This window comes from Dasypus novemcinctus, chromosome 10 (genome assembly GCF_030445035.2).
Source record: "Dasypus novemcinctus isolate mDasNov1 chromosome 10, mDasNov1.1.hap2, whole genome shotgun sequence".
Taxonomy (NCBI): Eukaryota; Metazoa; Chordata; class Mammalia; order Cingulata; family Dasypodidae; genus Dasypus; species Dasypus novemcinctus.
This window is the reverse complement of record NC_080682.1, coordinates 56,564,286-56,591,613: the sequence shown is the minus strand read 5'-3', so window position 1 is coordinate 56,591,613 and position 27,328 is coordinate 56,564,286. Positions and strand designations below refer to the sequence as shown.

The window sequence follows — 27,328 nt, the reverse complement described above, 5'->3', positions numbered from 1 at the left end:
CAACATCCCTGGTAGTTAGCAACACTTAGAAGACTGGCTTGAGTTAGTTTTTCAAGTTTGCTTCCAGTAAAATGCCTCGTTCTCTTCTGAAGGTAGAATTTAAGGGAGAATTCTATATTCCTTCACTCATTTATTCAACAGGTACTTACTGGATACCTAGAATGTATCAAGCACCGAGGAAGGTGCCTTTCCCTCTGGCCCTGGTTGGTTGGCTGTTCTGAGTAACTAGCATCTCTGGTGGCTCTTCTGGTGTAGTAGAACCAAGGTCTCTGAGAACACAGCCCACCAGGAAGCCCACCACAGAGTCTTTCTAGCAAATCTTTTGTTTAGGAAAGCCTCACCAGCCTGAATTTTCCCAACAGCCCAGTGCTCCTTAGACAGAATGAAGAGCTGTCTAAATGAGACTCTGTCATCTGTCGTGGGAAAAGGAGCATATTAATTGCACATTTGGGTCACCCTCCACCATGCTTGCCAGATTTGATGTTCTTTTCTAAAGAGTTAAGGAAATTGGAGCATGAAGGGGCTCCATTTGAACAACTGCTCTACTCATTATAGTTTAGTTTTCTTTGGCACAGTACCCTGTTGTATGATAACTCAATTCCTGGAGATCCCAGCACATACTGTTAGTTGCAGATGTATTCGAATTTGGGTGAGGGTTTTGCATCCCTGGCCTCAAGAAGCCATAAGCCAAGGCCTGTTTCTGGGTATGTGCAGCAGAAGAACACTAGAAGCATCCAAAAGGCCAGGCCAGTCTTTGGTGATGTCACCAAGACAAACAGGTTAGGTGCACCCCAAGGTCTTGGGTGACTGTGTACCCTGATTATCAAATGAGAAACTTGGTGGGGAAGTTTTGAGAAAATGGTAAAATGCTAAAGAAATATTAGTTATTATCATCTCCCATGACTTTGAGAATTCCTTGAAAGCAGAGATAAGATCAAGTTCATAATTTTTTCTCCTTTTTCATCGTTTAGACTGGCATGTAAGTGTTGAGCCAATGCTTAAAATTAATAAATGAGTTGCTGTATTTGTAACTTTCTTAATTATTTCTTATGATATTGACATTCAGGATTTATCTAAAACCTCAAACCAGTTTTTTGTTATTTTATTTTTAAAGAAACTTTAGATTGCATAAATGTTACGTCAGAAATATAGAGGATTCCCATATACTCCATCCCTCCCCCTCCCACACTTTCCCACATTAACATCTTTCCTTAATGTGATACATTTGTTACAATTGATGGACACATATTGAAGCATTTTTACTAACTATAGTCTATGGTTTACTTTATGGTTTATACTTTGCTCCACACAATTTTGTAGGTTTGACAACATGTTTAATGGCCTGTAACTGTCATTGCAATGTCATGCAGAAAAATTCTAATGTCTCAAAAATGCCCGATGTTATACCTGTTCTTCCCTCTTCCTCCACTCAGAAACTCAATGTTACAAGTACTTCCATTACTAGAATCATAAGTCTACTTTCGTCCATAGTTACATTCCCACCTTATGTTTGTTCATTCCTCCTCAATCTCGAGGATTTGGGGATGCTCAGGCTTACTCAGCTTCCGACTGAGAGGGGGCTTAGATCCCATTGGGGCAGATGGCTGAAGCTGTCTTGCTTGCAGTTGTCGATATGGATGGGCATCGTCCATCATCATCCTTTTGTTAGTTGTCCTGGGTGAGTCTGATGAACTGGACAGTAGGTGTTGGCTGCAACTCTGCTGAGATTCAAGGCTCAGCCAGCACATGAATACCTGAAAGATTTACATATCTGGGACACACACTTACCTGGTATAGAGCTAATAATAGGTTTAAATAAAAGGGGCATATGAGCCATGTGTAGGAAAATTATAAATGAGTCTAACTCTGATAGATTGGGGGAATAGGTTATCATATATTCCAAGGTAACACCCACTGACAGGGCGTCAAATTCCTGGGACTGTCTTCCCTGCTTAAAGTATGCCGATGTCTCTAGAGCCCGCAGGAGCCCCTGCTTGCGGCACTGCCAAACCTATTTTTATTTGCAGACCATTTTGGAGGTTGACATCTTAGGTATGTTTACTGGGAAAATGGACTCTTGGGAAAATATATTAGTAATTTTTCCCTTTTTCATTCATTTATTGAATATTTATCAGATACCTACCTTGGCGTCCCCATCACACGTAAATGTGCTGGCTGGGCCAGATAAGGTCAGTGTCTTGTGGAGCTTACATGTTACCATGGATGTAGGGGAAGTAGAGGTTAGGATGTTAGGATTGGGAGATGTGGTGTTAATAGGCATGGAACTACATGAACAAGATAATTTTAGATAGTGGTAAGTGCAGAGAGGAAATGAGAGCAGGATGAAAGTGACAGTGATAAAGAGTGTGATAAGGGCTCTTTCAGACTGGGTGATGGGGACTGACCTCACCAAGGAGGCCACCTTTCTCTTGGAAGAGTCATCTTCTGAGAAATCTTTTAGATTAGCCTTTGCCAAAATGGGTTTTCCTAAAATCTGCTTTTCTCCAGTTGAATATGTAAAGCTGCCCATTAGTTTGTTTATGGGGCCAAAGAAATAAGCAGGGAAAGGGCATCCCTGTTATCTGTGGGAAAGGATGTTCCTAGGAATTGGAGGCATTCAAACCTGTTTTGTTCAATTTGTTTCCACCCAGCCGCCCGCAGTGTTATGCGAACCCAACAATTTATAGCAGGTCACTTGCAATATTTTTGAAAGCAGCCTTCTTTGTGACAGCAGTCTGCTTGCCTTCTTCCCTCCCTCCCTCCATCCATTCCTGCCTTATTTCCTCTTTGCCAAGAAGTACCTCTGGGAGAAACCAGCCTAACAAACTGCCATTTTAAATTGAACCATTCGCACATACACACACTCACACACACACACAACTGCACACATGATGTAAAAGCTGTAATGCACAAATGGATCCAAGCTTCCTGTTACAGCAAAGCCAGTTTAAAGCTCTCTGAGGTTTTAAGAGCCCAAAAGAATAGAGGCTCGTGACTGAATGGAGCATCTTGGCATGAGTGGAATTATAAGATACTCTGCAGTCTGCTTTTAGAGCCCCATGGGATCGCATGCAGGGTAGGACTTCAGGGCCTGATTTTAGAGGACTACAAATACTGCTGGGAGGGCTGCCAGTGATGTTTGTGGATGATAGAGGCAGATCCAAGGTACTACCAAAACCTTTATTCCTGAAGAAAGGGGCAAAGTAGGAAAAGATAAATGGAAGACAACAGAAAAAGAAGGTAGAGGTACCTGTGCCGAGGAAGTATTCTCGGGAAATATTCTGGGTATGTGGGCCAAAGATGATCAACCTCAGAGACTGCACGCTGAGAATGGTGTCTACGTGGTAGACACTTAAAGAGATTAGTTAAATTAATAAATTAAAACATTCATAAAAGACTAAAAGTTAATTTGTTTAAAAATAATTTCTATTGAGTGAATTTTTTGTGGATTATTTTATTTTAATAATGAGTTTGTCATGCTGTTCCTGTTGATTAAACATTTGACGTGTGCACCTGCCAATTTTTTCTGTCATTTCTATAGGTCTCCAGGATTACAAATGATTTTCTTATTTTGGTTCATATGTTTCTTCTTTCTATTGACTTTTTTTTTTTTTTACAATTTCATATGCTACTTTCATAATAATAAAATTTAAAAAACCCTTCCTAATATAAGCTTCATTAGAGAAAGACCATGTCTATCTTGTTCACCATTGCACACCCTGCCTTCTACAGACCATGATATATAGCATATATATTTGTTCATCAATGCATTTGTTAGAATGAGTAGGGGAGCAGGTAAGTTTGCAGAAATTTATGAAGCTGAATATAAATGGAAAATGCATTGTAAAGGTCCTAACATCCTAGCAGGTTCACTAAGTTTCAGAAAAAAGAAAATTATTTGGGACAAGTTATGATAAAACTCCATCCTAACTAATAGAATTTTAATTGCTTTTTTTTTTTTTTTGAGTTCTCATGCCTTTTTTTTCTCCTTCCCCATAGCTCTGCCAGACAGAGAAGACTGTACATCTGTCACAGACTTGCCCAATGCCTTTGATGGACCAATTACCATAAGTACGTATCTCTCCCAAACTTGATGGAGTGTCCCCATTCTTGGGAAAGGGATCAGAATCATTTTCTGCTTTATGCTTTAATAGAAGAACAGTAACCTCCCTAAAGCTAGGCATAGTTAGCTGTGATTCAATATTCTTTGCCCGTTTGCTGCGATGGCTTGGGACTGCTCTCTGGTTTACCCTAATACATTGTTCCTCAAACATCGGTCATTTGAAAACCACTTTCGAATGTTATCACATATCCATGTACCCAGCACTTTCATTTACTTGATTTTTTCTTTTAATTGGCCCATTGTTTTCTATCTAAAATATACTTATTTTAAAAATAGAAACTGCAAATGGAAAACCAATATCTTTTGTCATTAGTAGAAGGTAACCTAAAAATAAGTTCAAAGGTAAGAAAAACTAACTTATGTTCTTAAATTCTAGCTGTGGAAGGTTCTGAATCTGAGCCAGGCTGTCCCTTATAGAGGGGGATTAACAAGGGTGGGGCGAGAAGGAGCATTCTGGCCCAAAAGGGGTTTACTATTTTGTAGACCTGAAATGTTGAAAGATAACTGTGACAGGTACAAAATTCCGGGTATGTGTTTCAACATTATTTATACCCCATCCACCTACAATCACCTTGATTCCCCCCAGAAACATGCATCAGGCACTTTGGAAGACAGCAAATCCCAACCAGAACTTTAAAACATATGCCTGTCAACCCTAATCCCCCTGCCTCTCATCTCTGAGAATTACTGCAGATTGAGGAAGCCCGATTTCTTCCCCGAAGCTAGACCCGTCTCAGTGTGCCCAGTAATGGTAGAGGGAAGAGACGCTCCCCAGACCCCACAAGTCAAGCTTCCCACTGTTGTTTCAGGAACTGGCCCCTGGCCTGTGCCTTGCAACAGGAAGGAGAGGCGCCACTCCATAACCCCTACAACGTGAAATGTGCTGTCTCAGGGAGGCCTGGTTTAAAATCCTAGTTCCTTACTCCCTGGGTGAACTTAGAGAAGTGACTTAAGCTTTTTGAACATCAGGTTTCTCGCATGCTTAATGGAAAAATATATGAGGGGCATGAACAGTAAGAGAGGTAATGTGTCTAATGCATGCCCAGCTCATAGTAGATGCTCAATAAATGCCCCATTCCTTGGTCTCTAACAGAACTCCTTTGAAGTTCAGACCTGTAAGTGGATGGTCAATGTTTTGATATCAGGTCTTCACTTGCAGAGATTATCAGAGTGATTGAGACTTTGGGATTTTCTTCCTTCTTCCCTTCCTCCTCCTCCTCCTCTTTCTTTACATTTATGTTTTATTCATAGCTCCACTTGGGCAACCTTGATAGGTGGACAAATATAATCGTCAGTCCCATCACTGGAATACAGCAGAAAACAATTTCAGCCAAATACACACTTGTATAATGAGCAGCCTAAGATTTGAGTATTTTAGGAAGGAACAATGAAAGATTCATTTTTGCTTTTTTCTCCTCTTGCCCATTCTAGTCCTTTCCTTGTTTAGACCAAAGACTTTGATCTTCTTGATATACATCCATACTATTTAATTTCAAGCTTGAATTTCACAGAGGATGGCAGAGTCTCTGACAATATTTAGACATGCTGATTTTCTTAGCCAGGAGTCAAGGTTCACATGAACTTACAATATTTACAACTTAGAAAGAAAATCTAATTTCTTCATGGATTTGCAAATGTATCTTCCCTGCTGAGACTAATAGCCTCTCTATCTGCTACTTCAATCTTTTCTGTAAGTAGTTGAAATTAATAGCAACAAATTTTACATGCACACTGGAAAGGAGACTAGAGAACCCAACATGCAAATGATCACTTATTGAACTCTATTTATTTTTAAAGATTTATTTTGTTTATTTACCCCCACCCCCCTTGTTGTTTGTGCTCACTGTCTGCTCTCTGTGTCCATTTGTTGTGTGCTCTCTGTTTCTGCTCGTCTTCTCTTTAGGAGGCACTGGGGACCAAACCTGTGACCTCCCATGTGGGAGATAGGCACTCAGTCACTTGAGCCACCTCAACTCCCTGGTTTATTGTGTCTCTCATTGTTTTTCCCCTTTGTGTCTCTTTGTTGCATCATCTTGTTGCATCACCTCACTGCGCCTGCCCATTGTGCCAGCTCACTGTCTTGCTCATCTCCAGGAGGCACCGGGAACCAAACCCAAGACCTCCCATGTGGTAGGCAGGAGCTTAATCACTTGAGCCCCTTCTGCTTCCCATTACCTATATTTTGAATACTGTGCTGAACATTTTACATACAATGCATGATCTAATGCTTGTAACAATCCCTTTCAGAATGTTTTATCATCCTCATTTTACTGAAGCTCAGAGAGTTATCTTGGCTAGTGCCAAACAGTTAATAAATGGTGGAGCTGGGATTCAACCTATCCTTTTCCCCCTCCCAATTTCCAGGTTGTTTTGTGAGTAGGGGAAGCTTCACTGTATTCACATCCTGTCACTATCCCACCCCTGGATAGGTAGCTTTTCTTAGTTAAAAAAAAAAGAAGGAAAGGAAATAGTGTTGGAATTACTCTCTGAGGTGATCATCCAGTCTTTTCTGTACTCAGGAAGTGTCAACTGTGAAGTTCTGAAAGTACTTTCTCTTTCTCTTAGCTATTGTTAACCGTGATGGCACCCGCTATACCCAGAAGGGAGAATACAGAACTAATCCTGAAGACATCCATCCCAGCACCCCCGCCGACGAGGACGTGAGCAGTGGATCCTCCAGCGAGAGAAGCACTTCAGGAGGTTACATCTTCCACACTGTCCTTCCCACTGCAGACCCAACTCAAGACCAAGGCGGTCCTTTTTTCTCTACCAACACCGAGAACTCTCCTGCTACCAGTAAGGGCAACGGATCACTGTGCTTTCCAATAACAATTCTTTGCAAAATGTCTCTGATCTTCCTGAGTGATGTGCATTCATGCTGATTTTCTCCTGTCCCTCGAAGTAGGTGACATCACTTGGGGAGGGGACAGTTGTGGCTGTGTAGGCAGTGACTACTACTGCCTCCAGTTTTTCCTGTCTACTACTGTTTTTCTTATCTTGGGGTAAGAATTGTCCTATAGGAATTATTTTTTAGAAGAGCTTCCCTTATTCTCTTATTCCCAGAGACAATCCAAGCTGATGCAAAAATGGTTTTGGTTTCTGCATGTCTCCTTGTTCTCATCCGCTCATGGATAAGACTGTTTTCATAAAACTGGGATCATTGCATATAAACACCATTCTATCTGCTACTTTTTTCCCCTAACTTTAATCTAAGTTATACTCGTTATTGCTTGTACAATATTCAGTGATATTCATGAGATACTAAATAATGCCTTTATTTTTGGTCCAGGTAAGTATATCTGGAGGAATTAGCTTGTCAAATAAAATCAGCCTCAAAGTTTTAGATCACAGCTTGTTGGGGAAGGCTCTTAATGCTTGTTTGACTTGTGTGGGTAATTCATTACTCCAGACTGCGAGAGTGGAAATATGTAAACGCTGCATTAGATTTCTCTGGGATTTTGCCCCTTATGCTTCAGTTTCATTGGAAAGCGTTTACATCTCCCTCTCACCCCTTCTCCCTCTTTTCTTTTCTCCTGTGGTCTATTTTGAAACAGGTTTCCGTATTGGCTGCCTTTCTTCTGTGGAGGATTATTCAAATTTAAGTAGGGCCTCTATGTCTTGAGCAGCTTTCCTACAATGGTATGGATTTTCTCTTTTCCTGGCTATGGCTCTCAAGGGGGTGGAACTCTAGCCCTTCAAATGGTGGGGCCAAAATTTGCTGGTTTGTGACTTCTCAGGATTGGCCCCTTTGCAAGGCCTGGGAGCCAGCGATGCCTCCAGAGCACACGGATTCAAATTCACTCGCTCAATGGCGTTTGAAATTTCTGTTCACACCTTGCCGAGGGGATGGCACAAATAGATTTGGGATCCCAGGCACTATCTGCCAAGACTTTGAAGCATTTCAAGATATATATATTCTCAAACTGCCAGAATTATTGGCTTTGTGGGGATTGCCTCACCTCATTGTTTATAGCTCTGTAGACAGCCCTTGAGAGAGGTTTTTGCTAAGCTTCAGTGCTGGTGGCAACTTGCTACTTTTTGGATTGCCTGCCTTTCTAAATGCTGAAGGTGCTTATTATTAGAGCGTGTGGATTTGTCAGATGTTGGCAAACATAACAATTAGTGGTCTCATCAGGAAACAGAACGAGTTTGCCCTAAAGTACCATTTCCCACCAAGTAAGAAAATCCTGATAAAATATACCTTGTGGGGACTAGATGAAGTTAACTTTCAAGCCTCTAATAGTCTACTTAAAATAGTGACTATTTCACATGTGCTTTAGCAAAGGCAGTCAGCACATTTTATTAACAGTCATAGCACATGTTAAAAGGACTGTAGTTTTCCTGCCTCAATTAGTTAACAAATATTTTTTAAGGACCTACTCTGAACTAAGCCTATTCTAGATGCTGGAGATCTGGTGGAAAATGCCATTAGAAAGTAATAGCAAAGCGAAATAAGGATTAGTATTCACTCATTCATTCATTTATTCTTTCAGCCAATATTTGAAATCTTCTCTGCATAAGACAGGGCTGTAGCTATGGGGGGCTTAGGACCAGCACCTGCCTTCTTGGAGCCTACCTACAAGTTCAGAAATCAAAGAAAGGGAGTGTTATGAGACTAAACTAAAACATGATTCAGGATTTGGGCTGAGAAAAGAATTTTACTTTCCTCCTTCCAGAAGACATTCCTAAGTTACTTTTAGTAGTGAAGAAAGAGGGAGACTAATTTGTCCACCAACAGGAAGATCATGACTAAACCTGATCTTCATTCTGTAATTGTTAAGGGATCCAAAAGGGCTAATGGCAGCTCCAAATAGATGAATTCATGCAAAGAAAGGTATCAAAGAAAACAACCAGGTAGAAAACCTGGAAGTGTTATATGGCATATTAAAAAAAGTTAGCTCTGCTGAGTTCCTGAATAGAACACTATTTTCTAAACCCAGCAAGAGGTTCCCAAAATCTCATGACTGTTGGACTGAGAGCTGGAACTGAGAGAGAGAGGGTGATTACAAATCCTTACTAATGCAAGCAGGAGGGCAGAGTTCAAGAGGAGGGCTGGCTGCGTACATAGAAGTACAGCTCTGCCTTGGCTGCCTCATTCCTTTCTTAAGGGTCCTTAGTGGGTGGTGGCAATAGGAAAAGTCAGTAAGAACAACCATCTGGATAGGTTTTGACTTCCCATGGGATTGTTATTATAAGTGTTCTTTTTTGGAAGAACCATTCTTGGAGGCATGTCATCAGCCTCTTTTCCATTGATGATTTGGAATTCTTAGGAATTAAGAAACCTAGATTAATTCAGGAAGCCATCTCCTGCCTTGGAACACTCTAATACCTTGCCTTCTGGGTCTCAAAGGAATAATTATTTTTCTTGGTTATGGCCTGGTCTACTTGGGTGAAGAGACTTGGAAACTCTGCTAACCAGGCTGTAGTTTTTACCATTATTTACTCTCACACAGCTCCTTTCATGAAGACTGAAATATTGCCTATTCCTACCTTGTCCTTGTGTGCTTATTTCCTATCGGTCTCTTCCTGGTGTACTATAGGGTAAGGGTACCAGGAACTTTGCGTCTTTAATAAAGTTACTGAAGTGAGAAGGAGATATTTGAAGATTTTTCAGGAGGATGCTCAGGCTTATCTGGGGGCATCAGTCATGAAATTGTCTTCTTTCTCTATACTCTCTTTTCTGAGCTAATGTGATTTTTAATAGCATGGGACATATTCTGCAGGTTGTTGGTGTGTATAGAACCAAACTTTAAACCTGGGGTTTATGGAGTCTTCTGAGGTTTGATGATAGGCCATAACTTATGCAAGAATCACCTCAAATTATTATTATCATCATTTATTATTATTATTATTATTGATTTCTAGCTTCATTCTGTTGTGGTGAAAGAAGATACATTGTATGATTTCAATATTTTTTAATTTATTAAAATGTGTTTTGTGACCTAACATATGGTATACACTGGAAAATGATCCGTGTGTGCCAGAGAAGCATGTGCATCCTGCTGCTGTTGGGTGAAGTGTTCTATTTATGTTGATTAGCTCTAAGTGGTTCATAGTATTGTTCAAATCTTGTATTTTCTTATCCTCTACATAGACGTTCTATCTACTATTGAAAGTGGATATTGATTTATCTTACTAATATAATGTGGAACTGCATATTTCTTCCTTCAAATCTGTCAGTATTTGCTTCAGACACACTGGGGCTCTGCCATTAGGTGCATGTATATTTAAAATTGGTATGTCTTCTTGCTGAATTAGCCCCTTTATCAGTATATAGTAACCTTCTTTGTCTCTTGTAATAGTTGTGATTGAAAGTCAATTTTTTCTGATATTAGCATAGCTACCTCAACCCTCTATTGTTTACTATTTGCATGGTATATTTATTTCATTCTTTAACTTTCAATCAAACTGTTGTATCTTTGAATTTAAGGTGAGTCTCTTGTATACAGCATATTGTTGGGTCATGACTTTTTATCCATTCTGTCAATCTCTGCCTTTTGACTGGAGAGTTTAATCCATTTGTAAAGTAACTACTGACAGTACAGGACTTTTCTTTTGCCATTGTTGCTATTTGGTCTTATAAGTCTTATACCCTTTTTGTCCCTCAGTTCTGCTAGTATGACTTCTTTCATTTTTATTTGAGTATTTTGTTTACCATTTTGAACCCCTTCTCATTTCCTTCTGAGATATTTTTCATTTATTTTCTTTGTGGTTAACATGGGGCTTAAATTTAACATCCTAAATCTATAACAGTCACATTTGATTTGGGACCAGTAATGTACCAACAACACATTCAAACACTGTTTGCCCCACTCCCATCTTTCTTCCATGGTTTCTAATTTAATCTTATAAGTACTTGCTTGTACATAACACGTTGCTTTTGTCTTGCAGATTTCAGAACTTTCTCCTTGTCCTTGGTATTCAGCAGTTTGACTATTATATGTCCAGGCAGATTCTCTTCAATTTTACCCTGTTTGGGGTTCATTGGGCTTCTTGAATGCAATCATTCATGTCTTTTGTTAAATTTTGAAACTTTTCTGCCATTATTTCTTTGGCTATTTCTTCTGCCCCTTTCTCTTTTTGTTCTTCTTCTGGAACTCCTATAATGGATGAATTGGCATGCTTGATGGTGCCCCATAAGTCTCTTAGACTCTGTTCGCTTTTTCCATTCTTTTTTCTTTCTGATCTTCAATCTGAACTATTTCGCTTTGAGTTCATGATTCTTTCTTCTGCCATTTCCAATCTGGTGTTGAAACCCCTAGGGAATTTTCCATTTCAGCTACTGTGGTCTTTCACTCCAGTGTTTCTATTTGGTTCCTTTTTAAAAAATTCTCTCTCTTTTTGAGATTTTCCATATTGTTAATTCATCATTAATATCCTTTAATTCTGTCCCATGCTATCCTTTATCTTCTTGAGAATATTGAAGATCATTTTTTAAAAAAATCTTTGTCCATATATAGAAAGTCTGGTCTTTTCTGATTTTTTATCTTGTTCTTTTAGATTGGCAATCATTTCCTGTTTCTTTGTTTGTTTTCTGCACATTGTATGTTATAACATTTTAATGTAAAACTCTTGGATTTAGTCCCTGAGCTGCCTGTTCCTTAAGTTTGTATGCAGTTAGTGATATGACAGATATGTCCTTGAGTGCCAGGATCTAACAAAGAAACAAACCAAGGCAAAGAATACCTTTCACAGTCTTTGCAAATTGGCTCTGCATTAGCTGGAGCTCTCCTTCAAAGTTTAACCCTTCTATAATTAAGATCAGCTCAGAGTGAAATTAAAGTGAATGGTCTTATCTGTCTTTTCTGGGTCCGTGTCTTGTTCTGAGTTGTGCTAGCTTGTGGCCTTAGGAACTCTCTCACTTACAGAAATTCAAATGATCCCTCTACTCCCTATGAAATAAGCTTTACCTCCCCCCCCCCCCCCACTGGTGCTCTATCGTGTGTCTTAAAAGCCAATATTCCTTTGCCCCAGTCCACTTCATTGTTCCTTAAACTGCTTTAGCTATCTGTAAGCTCTTTCTCCCTATAGGATACATTCTGGAATGGTGAGCCAAAGATGAGTGTCCTGGTTCAGTCTTTAAGTCTGCCCCCTGATAGACGGGCACCCACATGCAGGCATCCCAGGATGCACATAGGGTTAGTCTTTCCTTCTGGAACATGGCCAGGGATCCACACTGGGAGTGCAGGCTGGCTCTATGCTATGTCAGGGAGGAGGTGGGAGAGAAGCCATCCATAGCATGACGAGCTGCTTCTACTGTTTTGAAACTACATTTCCTTGCTTTGGCCCTTGCCAAGTTACTGCAATCTTTTAACTCTTTTCCAGAATTTTTAGGATGATGGCTCTATCAGTTTTTGCTAGTTGTTATAAAATTCTGTGGGGGGAGTGGGACCACCATCTTTTTCAACTAAAAGTGATAAGGGATTTTAAATTGAGAAATTTTAATGATTATTCTTTCTCTAAATTTAATTTCGATCCAGAATTTCTCTGGTTTTGACAATTTTTTTTTTTTGTTTTGTTTTCTGGTAACACATGCTGAATTTGAATTGTGACAGTAAGTCATAGATGGACATTCAAGAAGGCTTGTTCTGAACTCAATACTTCAAATATACATCTTTTGCGAAGTTTCTGTTCAAGTATAAGCTTGACTCAAGGTTGATGAGAGGGGTTGGAGCCCATTTTCATCACAAGTTCCAAGGGTACAATAATGGCCACACCACAGTACCGCCAAAGACAATCCAAGAATTAATGCATAAAATGCTGCATCTAAGACTTCAGTTCACCAAATCAAGTAGATAGAAAATCTCTTCCCATCATCGGTGTTTAAGTTGCTGCTTGATTTTGCTCTAAGTTTGTATTCTGAGGGTTCAGTTTGAACAAGAATGTATAGACCCATATAGAGTTGCATTTGTATTATCCTAAGATTCTGGGAGACTTTTGGAGTCTGGAAAGATAAAACCAGGTCTCGATGTTTCTTTTCTGATTTTTATTCTGTAATAGATACAGACATTACAGAGAGACAGAGTTGAGAGTGAAGGTTTCCTAGAGGGATCTCACTATATGATATTTTCATAATTGATTTAGTTACTTCAACTGTACACTCAAACAGACATGCAGCAGCTCAGGAGCAAAACAATTGGATCTGGCCCTCGTTTGGTAATTCACAGCGTGAGACTCATCTCACACCAGCAGCAATGACAGGTAAACTGTTATGTCTTTTGCTTATCAGTTGTCCTGAACGGCAGGTCTTTCAGTGTGAAGGAAAAGGGCATCTGTTATCACGCCGAAGTTTCCTATTGATGCTTCTTCACCATTCTTAGAGAGAATAGGGTCTGGTACCATTTCTTTTAGCAGGGAGGCCTGTTGGTCTGGGGATATGACTGATCACTCCTAAATGCCCTGCCTGCTTTCCTTTTGGCAACATGTACATAGAATTAGAATTATTTTTCATTCAAAAATAATTTAACTATGAGATTCATTCAGAACATGCCCTTAGAAAGAAGTCTTTTAGAAAATGCCTACTCCTTTCTGCTGATCTAACTATCACAGTTAATGATAATAGCAGAAAACGCTAATTTATAGGAGAGTGAAAGTCTTGGACACTTATTTGGATACTTAAAACTTCAAAAGTAAAGTGTAAAAAATGACCTCTTGATCCACATCATCATCTAGGCCTCTAACAAACTCCTTGGATGTCTGACTGTTAGTGGTAAATCCTTGCAAAGTATTTTGATTTGGAGGCTTTTAAGAGAAAACTTTTACTGTCTCTAAAAATGGAAGATTACAAGCATAACTTCACTTAATAACTTTTGTTGATGTGGGATATGGCCATATTTCAAATTAGGCATTCTTTCTGCAGAAGAAGAGTCATAAAAATGGTCCATTTCATTTGCTTAGCTTCTAAGACCTTGACCAATAATCCGTTATTTCTACAAATAGTCCTATAAGGAAAATAGTGCTGATGTCATGGTTGCCATGGTCTAATGATGATGATAATGCTGGTGGGGGTGGGGAGCTCTGTGGAATAAAGACAATGTATTTTTAAATGTTTACAATATTTATCTTCATAGAACAAATAGTGTGGAGGAGAATTTCTTCTTGGTGGTGCTTTCTCTTGGGTCATTTCTGGGCTTTCTTGATAGCTGAAGAAAAGCAATCTAAGTCACCATACTTTTGTATTTGGGGATTTAATAATATTTCAGCTTCTCTGCTTAAAGTTGTTCTCAGTGTTTGGTCTCCTTTTATCAGATATTCTTCTGATGTACATCATGGCTGAGGAAATGGCAGTATTTGGAACTTTTCAAGTCTCTATTTTGTGTCCAGGACTCCTGCTTATGGTCTTATTGCTGGGGTCATTGGGTCAATTCATCTCTATCTGTCTTTCTTGATTAATTATCCTATTTTGTAAAACACGGGACTCAGAATGTTCTGTTTTGCTTTGCAAAATAGTGTTGACATAAGAAATGACTCTGGATAAAGTTGCTAGAGAATTTCGGGACTCTAATCTGAGAAAGTGAAAAAGCATCTCTTTCAATCTTCTACTTTGTCGTTCTTCTGTATTTGGGATGCTGGAATTATTTCTGGGGTTTCTGGCAGAAATATCATACCCTAAATCCTAGGAGAATGATATTGGTTGGCCAATATATGTTGTATAGAAGACCAGTGGGCTAGAACTCTGGAAAGTTGGGTTTTAGAATCATAGACTCTCAGATTTGGAAAGACTCTTAAATGATCTCATTAAAACAATCTTCTCATCATTTAATCTCTGACAGAACTTTCCTGTGAAGTGATTATCCAGTTTCTGCCTGATGGTGGGAACATAGCATTTTACGAAGAAACCTATTGTTGAATAGTTTAGATTATTAATTTTTAAACCCAATATTTGGAAGAATATTTTTCTTGCTAAAATTCTCATCATAGGTCCTAGTGTGGCCACTTGAAAATAGAGGATTTAATCCCTCCTTGAGTTTCTGACCTCCTTGAGATCTATTTCTTATTAGTCTTGTGACTTCAGACAAGTCATAAAGTCTGTCCAACATATTTTTTCCATCTTTAAAATGAGGAGCATCAACCAGATGATATTTAAGGTCCTTCCATCTCTGACTTTCTATGAACTTTAGGTTTGGTCACTGGAAAAACCAGAACTTCTTTGCTTTTCCTTTTTCTATCTACCAAGTATAGATGATTCTCTTGAGTACTGAAAGTGTAAAAGTGCTATTCCTTAGGAACTGATAATTAACCTGTCAACCATCAATTCAATCATGGTCACAACAGCTTTGCCCAGCACTAGTGGTACAACTCCTGAGAGAGCAACCAAGAGGCAAGAAGTCCAGGATTGGTTTTCATGGTTGTTTCAACCATCACAGGCCAAGAATCATCTTCACACAACAAAAATGGCTGGTAATGAATTATGAATATCTCATTTTATATGTTTTCTTGACAGTCTTCAATAATTACCATTGATCTGTGGAGATGTTGTCAAAGTCTAAAATCCATTCTAGTCTTTCATGTCTTTGTGCTGATTTTAGAAGCAGCATGAGCTGTAAGATCTATATGTCTAATTTTCATAATATTAGTAAGCAGATTTCTTTTTTCTAACCTATAGAATTAACATAGCCTAGGATGAGGCTATGGAGATCTTTCTTGATGACAAAACAAAATTTTGATTCTGAAAGATTGTTTATACATCATCCAAAGTAATCAAAGTTGTAAAAAGTTCTTGAATTTTCAGAAAAAATGAAATAGCATTGCTAGACCTACAAAATATAGAAAATCTCCATCAATTAATCTATTCTTTGAGTAGACACTCATAGAATGGAAAGTCATATTGTCATTCCAAAAGATTTCTGGAATTCTATATAAAGTATGAGAAATTTTTCCAGTAAAGAGACTTCCACTGTAACCATTGAGAAGAGGTAGAAGGTTTCCATTTCATTTTTTATGACTGCATCCAAAAGAAAAAGTAAGAATTTCCTAAAATGTCTACTGCAGTGCACCCTAGTCAACCCTTTTGATTGGCTAATACCAGAAATGATTTCCCTGTAAACTGACTAACATTTTTTGACTCTATATTAAAGTATTGTTGAGAACTTCAGTGTAGCTTTCATTTACATTAGGAAATACAGTGATCTGATGCTAGAGATGATAAAAATATGAATTTGCAAATTATTAACACAACGGAAGGATTTTAGAAATGATTGATATGGATTTAGATTTCAAGATTTTCCTGAAGGTGGCTTGACAAAACAAATGGGCACTTGTGAATCTTTCCATTCATTTCTTGGCATCCAAGTTATAATGGCATGTTTAATAGTTAATATTAAATGCATCTGAAAGGGTGCATATTATTCTTTTAGCTTCCTTAAAGAGAATGTTTGGTTGTAAAAATCATGGCCAATTGTGATTCATCCCTATACTAGCTACAATGACTAGGACACAGAAACATAGTCCTGCAAGAAAACTCTCTCAGTTTCCTACTTTAATTTTGGGCAGCACACAATGCCTTCTGCATATAATTTTCTTCCTTTGTCAAATGTTGTTTGGCATCCAGCTCAACCACTAATGCAAGTCACCACAACAGGTATGGATTCAAGTACCATCTCAACAGGCTGGGAACCAAATGAAGAAAATGAAGATGGAAAAGAGAACTCCCCAAGTTATTCTGGATCAGGCATTGATGATGATGAAGATTTTATCGCCGGCACCAGTAAGAATAATCAATTATGGTTGAGCCATTTATGCAAGGTTTACTGATTAATCTGAATGATGTTCAGTACCAATTATTAAAAGCAAATATTGAAACCACTGCATGATAGTATCAGAATTTGTGATAATTATAAAACATTTTGTGAAAAAAAGGTGGAAATTGAGCTGAGAATGTCCCTAAAAAACATCCAAAGGTTGATGTAATATTCTGCCAGATGACTGAGTTTTCTATATATAACTGTGAACAGGGATAAGAATCCTGAACCTGACTCTACCATAGCTCTGCTTTTCCTTAGAGAAGTGAGTCTTTTGGGTGGTAGATGATCTCTCTCAGGTCCATATCACTGAATCCAGACAGGTCCTGGAGCTTCCCCAAATGGAAAACACAGTGTGGGGAAGCATCCAGAAAATAGCATGGGCCAGACTTCTGAGTATATGGCATTGATATAAGTACTTGAAATTAACTATATGTTTCATGTCCAGACTTTTAAACAATGTGTTCCTTACACTTGCCACCTATCCAGAACTTTGTCTGTGGCAAAAGCAAGCTCTTTTTAGTAACTTCAAAAAGAAAACCAAATAACACTGTCTCCTGGGTTCAGGATGTGGCCCTTCCTTTCGACCAAAAGTAAATATGTGGTCTTGATATTTAAGAAATTAAACTCCCATGGTGACAAGCCAAACAGATCACCTTGAAATAAGTTGTATCGTCAGGGTCCCAGCACGGTATTTTTGGTCTCCGTGGCATATTTTCCAATTTCAATTAACTGCTTTTCTTAGCACCTATGCACATAATTCTTCTGGAGAGGTATGATAATTTTCACTTTTTCGTGCTTATTGGAAATGTGGTTAATGATTCTAAATTGTATTCTCTTTGCTGATAGATTAGCTGATAGAGCTGATAGATTAGCTTTTTGAAGAGTTTTGTATTATTTGGGTATCAAAATAAAGTTTGAAGGAACTGGGGTGGATTTGTAAATAACCTTTCACAAAAGAGATTGTGATTCTGATTTTGTCATGATCCTTCTGTCAGTTGTATCTCCTATCCAAGCCCTAATGTTTTGGGTGAAAACATCATGCACTGGTGGATTTATGCTTTTTTTTTCGGTGCACTGCTGTGTTGGTGGTCGGCTACTATGCTCTTTTTCTACTGAATGCTTGTGTCTTGGTTTGCTTTCATTGGCTATAAATGACCTGCTCCTAATATGTTTTGTATTTGATGAGAATACCATGGATGTTTGGTAAATGTGTAGCCATATCTGTATATGGCTGTTCAAGTCTACTCTTTCCCAGAATCATCTCCAGGAAAGCTCTGGCTGCTCAGGGTATTTCTTTCCCCACCAAAATTACCAAAAAATAAAGAGACTATTGTGGTGTAACTTTCAGGAATCTACCTTTTCAGTTAGATTCCTTGGGCTTTCAAGTGCAGAGGGCTGCTAAGAACTGCATGGATGGGCAAAACCCTGTTGCCTTTGGCTATCCTCGGTGGACGGCTGGTGTTTTCAAAACTGTTCTTCCTCCTGCTGTAGCTTTGTCTGATCACTCTGAAGATCTCATGTTCAGAATACCAAGATATTCTATGACAGAATACAAAGGACATTGAGATGCTTCACATTTTGGCTGAATTAAGATGAAGGCACTTTCTGCTTTCCCTCCATTTCTACTCTACCATCTGTATAATCTGGTGTAGATGATTCATTCTATGAACTAAAGAAGGGATAAATATGCAAAACAAGTGGTGAAGATTCAAGAAATAGCATTTTCCTAATTGCTTCAATCATCATCATCACAGTTTCTTCCACACCACTGGTTAACTACACAAAAGAGAATGAAGATGGGACCCAATGGAATCCTGCTGTATCGCATCCAGAAATATTGCTTGAGACAGCCACAAGGATGACTGGTAATGGGTTATGCATGTTTAATTCAAGATTTTTTTTCCCTCAAAGATTATGATGCTGCAAAGGTTAGCCTTTGGGACAGAGTAGGAAATGTAGTTAATATCTCATCACCAATTCTTAGTGACCTTTTGCGAAGATATACAATACTATTTAAGAATCATTTGTTGATCACACAATCTAGACACGATATTTTATATTGCTTCATTATAAAAATGAATATGCTAAAATGGCTTATGGTGTTGCTCTTGATGAAGTGGTTATAGTGGAATAACAAGTAACCATTGGACAATTCCATGCCCATGGTTTTCTCTTGGGACAGATTAGTGAAGTCACTCCAAAGTATTGAAAGTGGAAGCTCAGACGTATAAAATTGTTAAATAGCATGTACTTTAATGGAAGGACAGAAACATTAAAGGTTGGTCAATTAAAAGTCACAGTGTATGTAACCATCATCACAACAGATGTGGACAGAAGTGGTACCAGTGTCCATGGAGAAAGCTGGACTCAGGAACCTCACCATCCTCTCATTCACCAAGAGCATCATGAGACTACCCAGCCTTCTACAAGCACAAGTAAGAAGGATGGCAGTTCAAGCACTTCAGGGTTAGATGAGTTAGTGAAATGACTCCAAAGAATAGGGAAGACTTTGTTTTGATACTGACCACTAATTTCTTGTTTTCTTAGATCTGGAAAAACAGTCAAATCTGAACCCAAGTTTTAGAAATTGGAAAGAAAACACTAACTTGTTAGATTACCCAAAAGACCAAAATGTTTAAAAAGTAGATCTGGGATATGGTTTTTGTGTTAAAGATTCCTTGAGTTTCCATTGTGATGATTTGCATGTGTTTATGGACATGTATGGTGAAGAGTGTTCTTTTGACTCTTATTGTGGGATATGGAAAGAAAACTTGACGAGTGAAACATTCTTTTGAATCCTTGTTTTTCTATCAAGATCTTTGATGAATCTAGTATCTTTTTCACATTATGCATCTCATTGTGTCACATTAAAGCATCCCCTGAACTCTTTGGCAACAAGTGGGTGGTCCAGATATTTTAATTCTATGAATCCTCCTTTCTATCTCTAAACAGAAACTTGAGGAAGACTTTGTTGCACTTAACTGATATTTCTATTTACAGGAAATATCTCAGGTTTTCCAAAACAATCTCAAATCTCACCACTGGACTATGAGGATAGGACTAAAATAAAATAAGAAATATGTGATCTTTCATCTATCCCTATGAGAGATGCCTATCTTATTGGGACTAAAAAAGGCTTTTTGGGTAACGGCTCATAGCTTATTCCAACTATAGTAAAGCTGTCATCTCTCATCCTTGAACACTCTTGGAGGAAAAATGTAGGAAGAAGGAAAAAAGAAAGGAAGGAGGAATTTCTTCAGAATGAAATTCTGCTCCAGTATCCTTTGGGTACCAACAGTATATCTCAGAAATTATTTTTAGATAGTCTTTATTTAAAAAGGAAAAACTACATAAGAGGCTTGGGCTTAATGAGCCTATTATCAAGCAGCAATAAATACAACAATTCTCTTATTAATATCTGCAACACTTAAAGTGATTCTGATTTGTTGCCTATGAGTTTTATCAAGTGAGCATTAAATCTCCTAGAAGAGAATTACCCTGCAAATGTTATTATAGAAATTTTTTACTCTTTTAACCCATTTTTACAAATTATGATGGAAAATACCAGGGGTTACTGGATATTTAAAGGATCATTATGTTTATAAAATGATCATAAAAGGATTATAGGGTAGTATGTGTATGTGTGTTGTGTGTGTGTTTATTTTTCTTTTTTTTTTTTTGAATAATGTGGCAGTCTATGTCATAAGTCAGATTTTCTTTTTGTAATTATACTCAGTGGTTATATGCTCTCGTTTTCTTGATGAACTAGAAATTTGCTATTAGTTGTCATAGTTTAAAATGTCAGTGGCTTTTAAGTCTTATCCTGAAGGCACATTGATGGAATTTTATTCCATGAATTTTTTTCTTCCTTTTTTAAAAAGGAAAAAAACCTCAAGGGGTTAGTCACCTGCTTCCCATATACAAGGTCCCAGATTCAATCACTGGTACCTCCTAAAACAAAACAACAAAAACCCGAGACAATCACAATGAGAGTTTGAAATTTTAATCTTGTCACATATTGTCATTGTTTAGATAGTGCCAAATACTGACTGGAAGGGTTTTTCTTCCCCTGAACTAATTTTGTGAAAAAGTAATTCTAGCAATTTTACACATAACCGTGTAATACATCAAGTGGAGTAGTGTCCCGGCTGTCCCAACATTTTACCTGCTGGCTGAATTCACACTGGTGCATTTCCAGTGCCTGGGATTACCAATTACATGACCACTATTTCAGAAGAACTCCTACAATGCTGATCTTGCCATACATTGCTTTAGGGTATATTCCTTTCCCATAATCACTGCACCAAGAAATTAATTCTTTGAACAGTTCTCTCAGACAGGATATGTGAGACTGTGGTCTATTCCTAGCTTTGTCCCAATCTGGCTATATGATTTTGAGAAAATCAAAACTTCTGTGACCCCCAAGTTTCCCATCTGAAAAATCAAAAGATTGGCCCTTTAGATTTCTAATATCCCTTTCAGAATATCAGTGGGTCTTTTGCTTGTTGCTTTCCCTTTTTACCTTCTCTCCCTAGTATATATGCCCTTAAAGTAGAAAGATATATAACATCTACTGGTGAAGAAATTGGATAACAATGGCTTATACTTGACATTCTTCTCACAGCCCAGGTAACCCCTAGTAGGACTACTGAAGAAACAGCTACCCAGAAAGAGCAGTGGTTTGAGCATGGATGGCCTGGGGAATATCCCCAATCTCCAAAAGAGGACTCTCATTCAACAACAGGGACAGCTGGTAATGAATGGTTTAACGTACAATCTTGAGTAAAACTTGGGTTGAATATTGGACATTGAGGACACAGAGAAAAAAGGCCAGTCTTAAAGGAATTGTTACAAGATGTTATGTTGCATTCAACACTAAGTCAACCTCTAAATGCTGATAACAAATCATCTGAACAGGAATGCATATAAACACATAAAGGGAACCCAGGGAATATATCCTTGAGTATGTCACTTTCCAATCTAGTTTTGAGCATCTCCTAGTGAAATAGTAGCAGAGGCACAGATCTTAGAAATACTCCCTTTCATTTTATAAAGGGATTTATGCTATGACATGGGTCCAGGCTTTACAACATGGTTCATTAAAGCACTGGGCTTATGAGGAAACATTTAGTCAGGCCCTAATAATTGGAGAAATAGGGCCAGACATTTTGAGAAAAATGATACCTATCTGATGTTCTTTGGGCCTTTAGTCAGGTCTTTTTGGTGATTTCCCCTTGAGTGTACAAACTATTTTTCTTGGAGTTACAGAAAAGGCATCTTCTCTATTCTTGAATTATGGGACTCTGAAAGTTAGACTGAGGTCTTATCACCTCTAAGTGATGCCAGATAACTTGGTTCCTATGCACAATTCTTTACCTGTGTGACCTAAGTATTGAAATGCATCGTGCCTTGTGAAAGAATGTGAATGTCACATTCTCGATTGGTATCAGTGAGAAGTATTTCCGTGTTTCTGTTGGCAATATAAAATATGATGCATAATGTTCTACCAGTGTGTGGCAACTTCTGAATGCATTCCTGGCAAAGCAATGGATTCAGTTACTTGCTACGTGGTGTGGTTATTGTCCAGGGGCTACTCATGTTATCTTTTCTACCTATGTTTCTCTTTTGGTTCAGAATGAAGCAATGGCACATACTGCATTCTTATATGTCATTTATGCCATAAATTCCATTGTTAGAAGGTAATGCTTCTAACATATCCCATTCATGCTTTTGAAATGAGTGGCTTTTACTTTCATGTTTATCACATGGTCAGGTGGTACCTGATTCCTCCTTTAGACCACTGCCAACTCAATGTGCATTTCACTATGATGTGGTCCTTTTAGAACATCATGCTTTCTTGCCTGTTATACTTCCTCCTTTAGGGGTCTGTGGCAACATGGCTTAGGTCAAGAACTACTTCTCTTTCATCTTTGCTTTGTGGCTGTAACTCATCCTTTATCCACTGCTGAACTTGTATTCTTTGGTTTTCATTCTGATTGCTAAGAAAGTAAACATGAATGAACCCAAACATACTAAAACATTCTGCATTTATGCAATTTCCTCACACTCTATATCAGGATAGATGGTTTCATTGTTTTGTTTAAAGAGTGAATCCTTTAAAAAATCGGTGTATCCCCAGCCAAATGTAAATTAACACAATTATTTGAACTGCACGGTCACAACAGCCTCAGCCCATGACAGCACTCCAGGTCAAAGAATGACAACGCAGAGTCAAGAAGAGAGAACTTGGACTGATTTCTACGACCCAATCTCACATCCAATGGGACAAGGTCATCAAACAGAAGGAAGGATGGGTAATTGCTTCTGAGCTTTTATGTATATTATGTTTTTGAATGCCACCAAGTGGCTGTTTTCCCAGAGATATGCCCTTAGTTTTAGGAAATTTCTTAAGGAACTTGAAGTTTCTCTGAAAATTAGTTTTCTTGATGGGAGCGATATCTATATAAAGAAGTTGGGGACTGAGAGTGAAGAATTTGGCAGAGAGCTTAAAGAAGAATTAGTCCTAGGAGTGGAAGTCGTTTCTTTCAAGAAAGGGGCATTCCCAAGATTTCTCTTCTACTTATTTCCAAGTGCAGGTTTTTAAACAGAGCAAAGTGATGGGTTCAGTGACTATATCCATTGTGGACCCAAAGATAAAGCCTATCTTTGGCAAAGAAATCTGAGAGGTAAAAAATTTGTGACTGGTCATTACAGACAAGTAACTAAAAGGGTCAGAAAAGTTCATTATTTTCTCTTATCACGTTTAGAGATAATATGGTACCAAATGATGCATTTAGGATTTAGACCACACCGGCCCTTGTAAATGTTTGTAAATTTAATGGGTGGAAAACTTTTACACAGAGTGGAAACCTGTTTTCTTAAATAACATTCTTTCTAATCTATGAGCAATTCAAAAGCTTGAGAAAGAGAGAGGAAATACTATTTATAGTCCTGTAAGAATGAGAGATTGTGATTTTGTTTGACAATTTTTATGTTTAAAAGGAATCTTGCCTTTATCATAACAGATGACAGCTTTACTGAGAGAATCTCTAGAAATTGGTAACAGGCTGTGCCCCTCTTTTCTCAGTCTTTAATAAGTTGAAGACTCCATGTTCATGACTATACCCATGAATAGAGTTACTCGATTTTTAAAAATTTGACAAAATGTCTTGATCACAGAAATGTAACTTTCCAAAAAGCAATATAAATCAAAATAACTGTTATGTGGATGTGAGTGTTCAGTCATAGTATTGAACACATTATCTAGGTCCAGATTGCCAAGAGTATACATTGTATGAAACTTATTGAAATGATTCTAACAGGACATCAACTATGTCTCTGGTATTGAATAACTATAATTTAATTAAATTATTAAATAATTTAATTTCTTTAGAACACCCTAACTATATCTCACCCAAATACTGGTGATCAGATATCCCTTAAACTATAATTTGTATTTATATATGTATTGAAGATCTAATGTGCAAAGCATGATGAAGACACAAAGATGTACAATTCATGGTCCTTGCTCTTAAAGAACTTAATATTTACCTGGAAAAGAAGACATTTACCTTCAAAATATACCTTACAATACAAGGTAGTAAATACTAGGTGTCATTCGAATGAATGTTGCAAACAAAAAGCATGAAAAAAATTCAGAGGACCCGCTCAAGAGAATCAGGAAAAGGTAGATTGGATCTGTTTTTTTTAAAATACAAAAAAAACAAAAAACTGTGGATAAGCAGAGAGGTGGTAATGGTGTTTCTAGGAAGGGGGCTCCTGAGCAGAGGCATAAAGCAAGGAAAACCAAGGAATGAATTTGTTAGAAGTGAGTGAATCCATTCAATCGGTTTTTTTGATGGCAAAAAAAGGAAGATGAGTTTAAGTGACAGGATTAGAGCCATTATACTGAGTGGCTGAAGTGCCACATGCAATCCCAGCACACGTTTATGCACATGGCTACTGGAGGCTCCAGTGATATATATGGTGGAAAACCAAGCCAGTAAAAGAACTACTGAACCAATAGTAAGTCTCCATACCAATGAGGAAAATGAGATTTTACATGAAATTGGTGAACATGTCATGAACCAGATGATTGGCTTTGACCATAGAATGCTTGTAATACCTCTTAACAGATTCTACTTATAAAAAGGAAGATAAACAAGAGTGTCTAAGGACCATTTTATACTTTCAACAAACAGGACTTTTCCTGGGAGGATATTCAATTGGGGCTTTGATTTGGGTTAGGTGGCCTTTCCTCTTTTTTGAAATCAGTAATATCTTTGTCCTTTGTAGATCTTTATTCTCTTTCTTTTTATAAGTAAAGGCTGCAATGCAAATGTGGGTGCCCAGTATTCCAGTGCTTCCCTCTGGGGTCATTTTGAACCGAGGCAGAAGGGTGGGTGGACTTTGACTGAATTAGAAAGCCAGCAATATTGATGGCATTTATGAATTGTTTGGCTTCTACTTCATTTATGACTTGTTATTTAGGCAGAATGGATGGATCTATGATAATGATTAAAAAGAGAATTTATAAATATTTCAATGTGAGTGCCTCTGCACCATTCAACATTGAACTCGTTAAATTCCAAAGATACCCCATACTTGTGTCTATGAGGAAGAATGGATCAGTGACATCCACTGCTTCTTATTTTTGTCCATATGCTCTTGTGCGGCCTCCACCTGGCTAGTATTGGATAATGATTTTATGTTTTTATTTGCACCTGCACTTTGTAAAATGAAAGAGAGGTAAATAGGGAAGAGGGCTGTAAAATAAGTTCCTTTGCTAGGAAAGGGAGATGTGAGAAAATGGTATCAAAGGCAGCACCCTTTGACTTGTGTTCATGTGTCTGATTACACAACCCTACCAGAAAGACAATGTTTGTGGAGTGGAACAAGTCACACGTGGGTCACAGTTCTGTCTCTCTGTGAGGCTTCGTGTGCTCATTTTAGTGTTATTAAGCCTTCCTTTCAGACTCAGCAAAAACAAACAAAAATCATAGTTTTTATGAAACTCAGCCCTTAAATGAAAGCCAGTTAACATTTGTTTTTTTAGGAGGTACCAGAAACTGAACCCAGACCTCATACATGGGAGGCGGGCATTCAATAACTGAGCTACATCTGCTCACTTGATGCTCTTTTGACAAAACAATAATTGATTCCATTTCTTGAGATATGAATCAGTAGGAATCAGTTTCCTCTTATTAGGTTTGAATACAAAGGAATTCAGCTGTAGACCATAAAACACCCTCAGGTAGTGGTTTAGGTAATCAAGTCATAACACTAATTTAATTCCTTCAGATATGGACTCCAGTTATAGTACAATGCTTCAGCCTACTGCAGATCCAAACACAGATTTGACGGAAGACTCGGACAGGACAAGACTTCTTTCAGTGACAACTCGTAAGGATAATAGCACTCAGTCCCTTTCTTGACCTGTATTCATGCTTCATTCAGCTCTTGCTCATATTGGCCAAGAAGCCAGAGTGTGATGGTGGAATGGTGCGTTTAATGCTATGTAGCTCAACCCCAAGCATTAAAGCTGTCTCCATTGTCTGTCTTCTTGGTAGAGATCCTTAAACTTGAATTACCTTCATTCCCACTGCCTTCCAGGTTCAATGGCTTTAGGTTAAAAAAGAAGGGATGTGGGACCCCAACTCAATTTTCCTTCTCTAAGTAGTCATGTCAGTTAAACCCAATACCACTGCTAGGACAGTGGTTTCTCCATGTTTTAACTGGCCATCTCTTTATGATTCCCATCTTTCCTCCGATCAAGGCAGAAGAGGGCTTGGATAGTTTGAATGGTCATGAAAAGATATTCTGGGCACAAATCATAGAGTGGAGGGAAATCAGTTTGGCCCACAGGGAAGGCATACCTCTGATAATGGACAAAGGTATGAGGGCCCCTGGAACACAAAAGGAAAATTTACTAATGTCTCAGTATCATTAAACATCTGATAGTAAGTAATGTTAAATTTCTAGCAGACTTTATTTCCACTACATGTGCAAGGATAGCCTAGGCAGGATCAGCCTGAATTGATTCATACCTTCTTGGCAGAATAAGAAAGAAATCCAGAGTTGAGAAGGCTATCTACCTCATTTTACCACTTGCTGCCCATAATGGGCAGAGTCCTTCATGTCAACTCTTTCAGGTAAAATGAAATACCCAGCAAGCCTATGTTGATTGTCAACAATGTAAACAGTACAGTGTTAAGCCTCAAAGGATATACAAGTAAGCTTGAGAATAGCCCCTGCCATTGGAGGGACTTGTATTCCATTTTATATCACTGTTGACTTTTGTTCTTCTGTTGTGTTTGGGATTTGGTGAATGACTTTTTCCTGTTGTAATATTTATTTGGTGGTGGTCCTGGCTCATGGGTGTGCTTTATGGAGTGCTTGTACCTGAAACTCAGAGGTCAGTGCCTTTCTTAGAAAAACACACAAAAAATGAACTCAAAACAAA

The 27,328-nt window shown here is 38.2% G+C and overlaps 1 protein-coding gene across 8 annotated transcripts in view; it reads left to right on the top strand.

Annotated features, from left to right (window-relative positions):
* The window catches only part of CD44 (CD44 molecule (IN blood group)), a 98,902-nt gene that overhangs the window by 43,719 nt on the left and 27,855 nt on the right, over nucleotides 1–27,328 (top strand). Inside the window, exons 4-12 of one of the 8 annotated variants that reach the window (XM_023586473.3) lie at nucleotides 4,000–4,071; nucleotides 6,689–6,919; nucleotides 15,398–15,523; nucleotides 16,704–16,829; nucleotides 18,621–18,731; nucleotides 19,191–19,301; nucleotides 21,491–21,619; nucleotides 23,052–23,180; nucleotides 26,167–26,268. In XM_023586473.3, the coding sequence (XP_023442241.2) occupies nucleotides 4,000–4,071; nucleotides 6,689–6,919; nucleotides 15,398–15,523; nucleotides 16,704–16,829; nucleotides 18,621–18,731; nucleotides 19,191–19,301; nucleotides 21,491–21,619; nucleotides 23,052–23,180; nucleotides 26,167–26,268 (1,137 nt within the window). Of the gene's footprint in view, nucleotides 1–3,999; nucleotides 4,072–6,688; nucleotides 6,920–15,397; nucleotides 15,524–16,673; nucleotides 16,830–18,620; nucleotides 18,732–19,190; nucleotides 19,302–21,490; nucleotides 21,620–23,051; nucleotides 23,181–26,166; nucleotides 26,269–27,328 lie in introns of all 8 variants that reach the window. The other 7 variants (XM_023586472.3, XM_023586476.3, XM_004446844.5 and 4 more) reach the window with 7 other exon arrangements.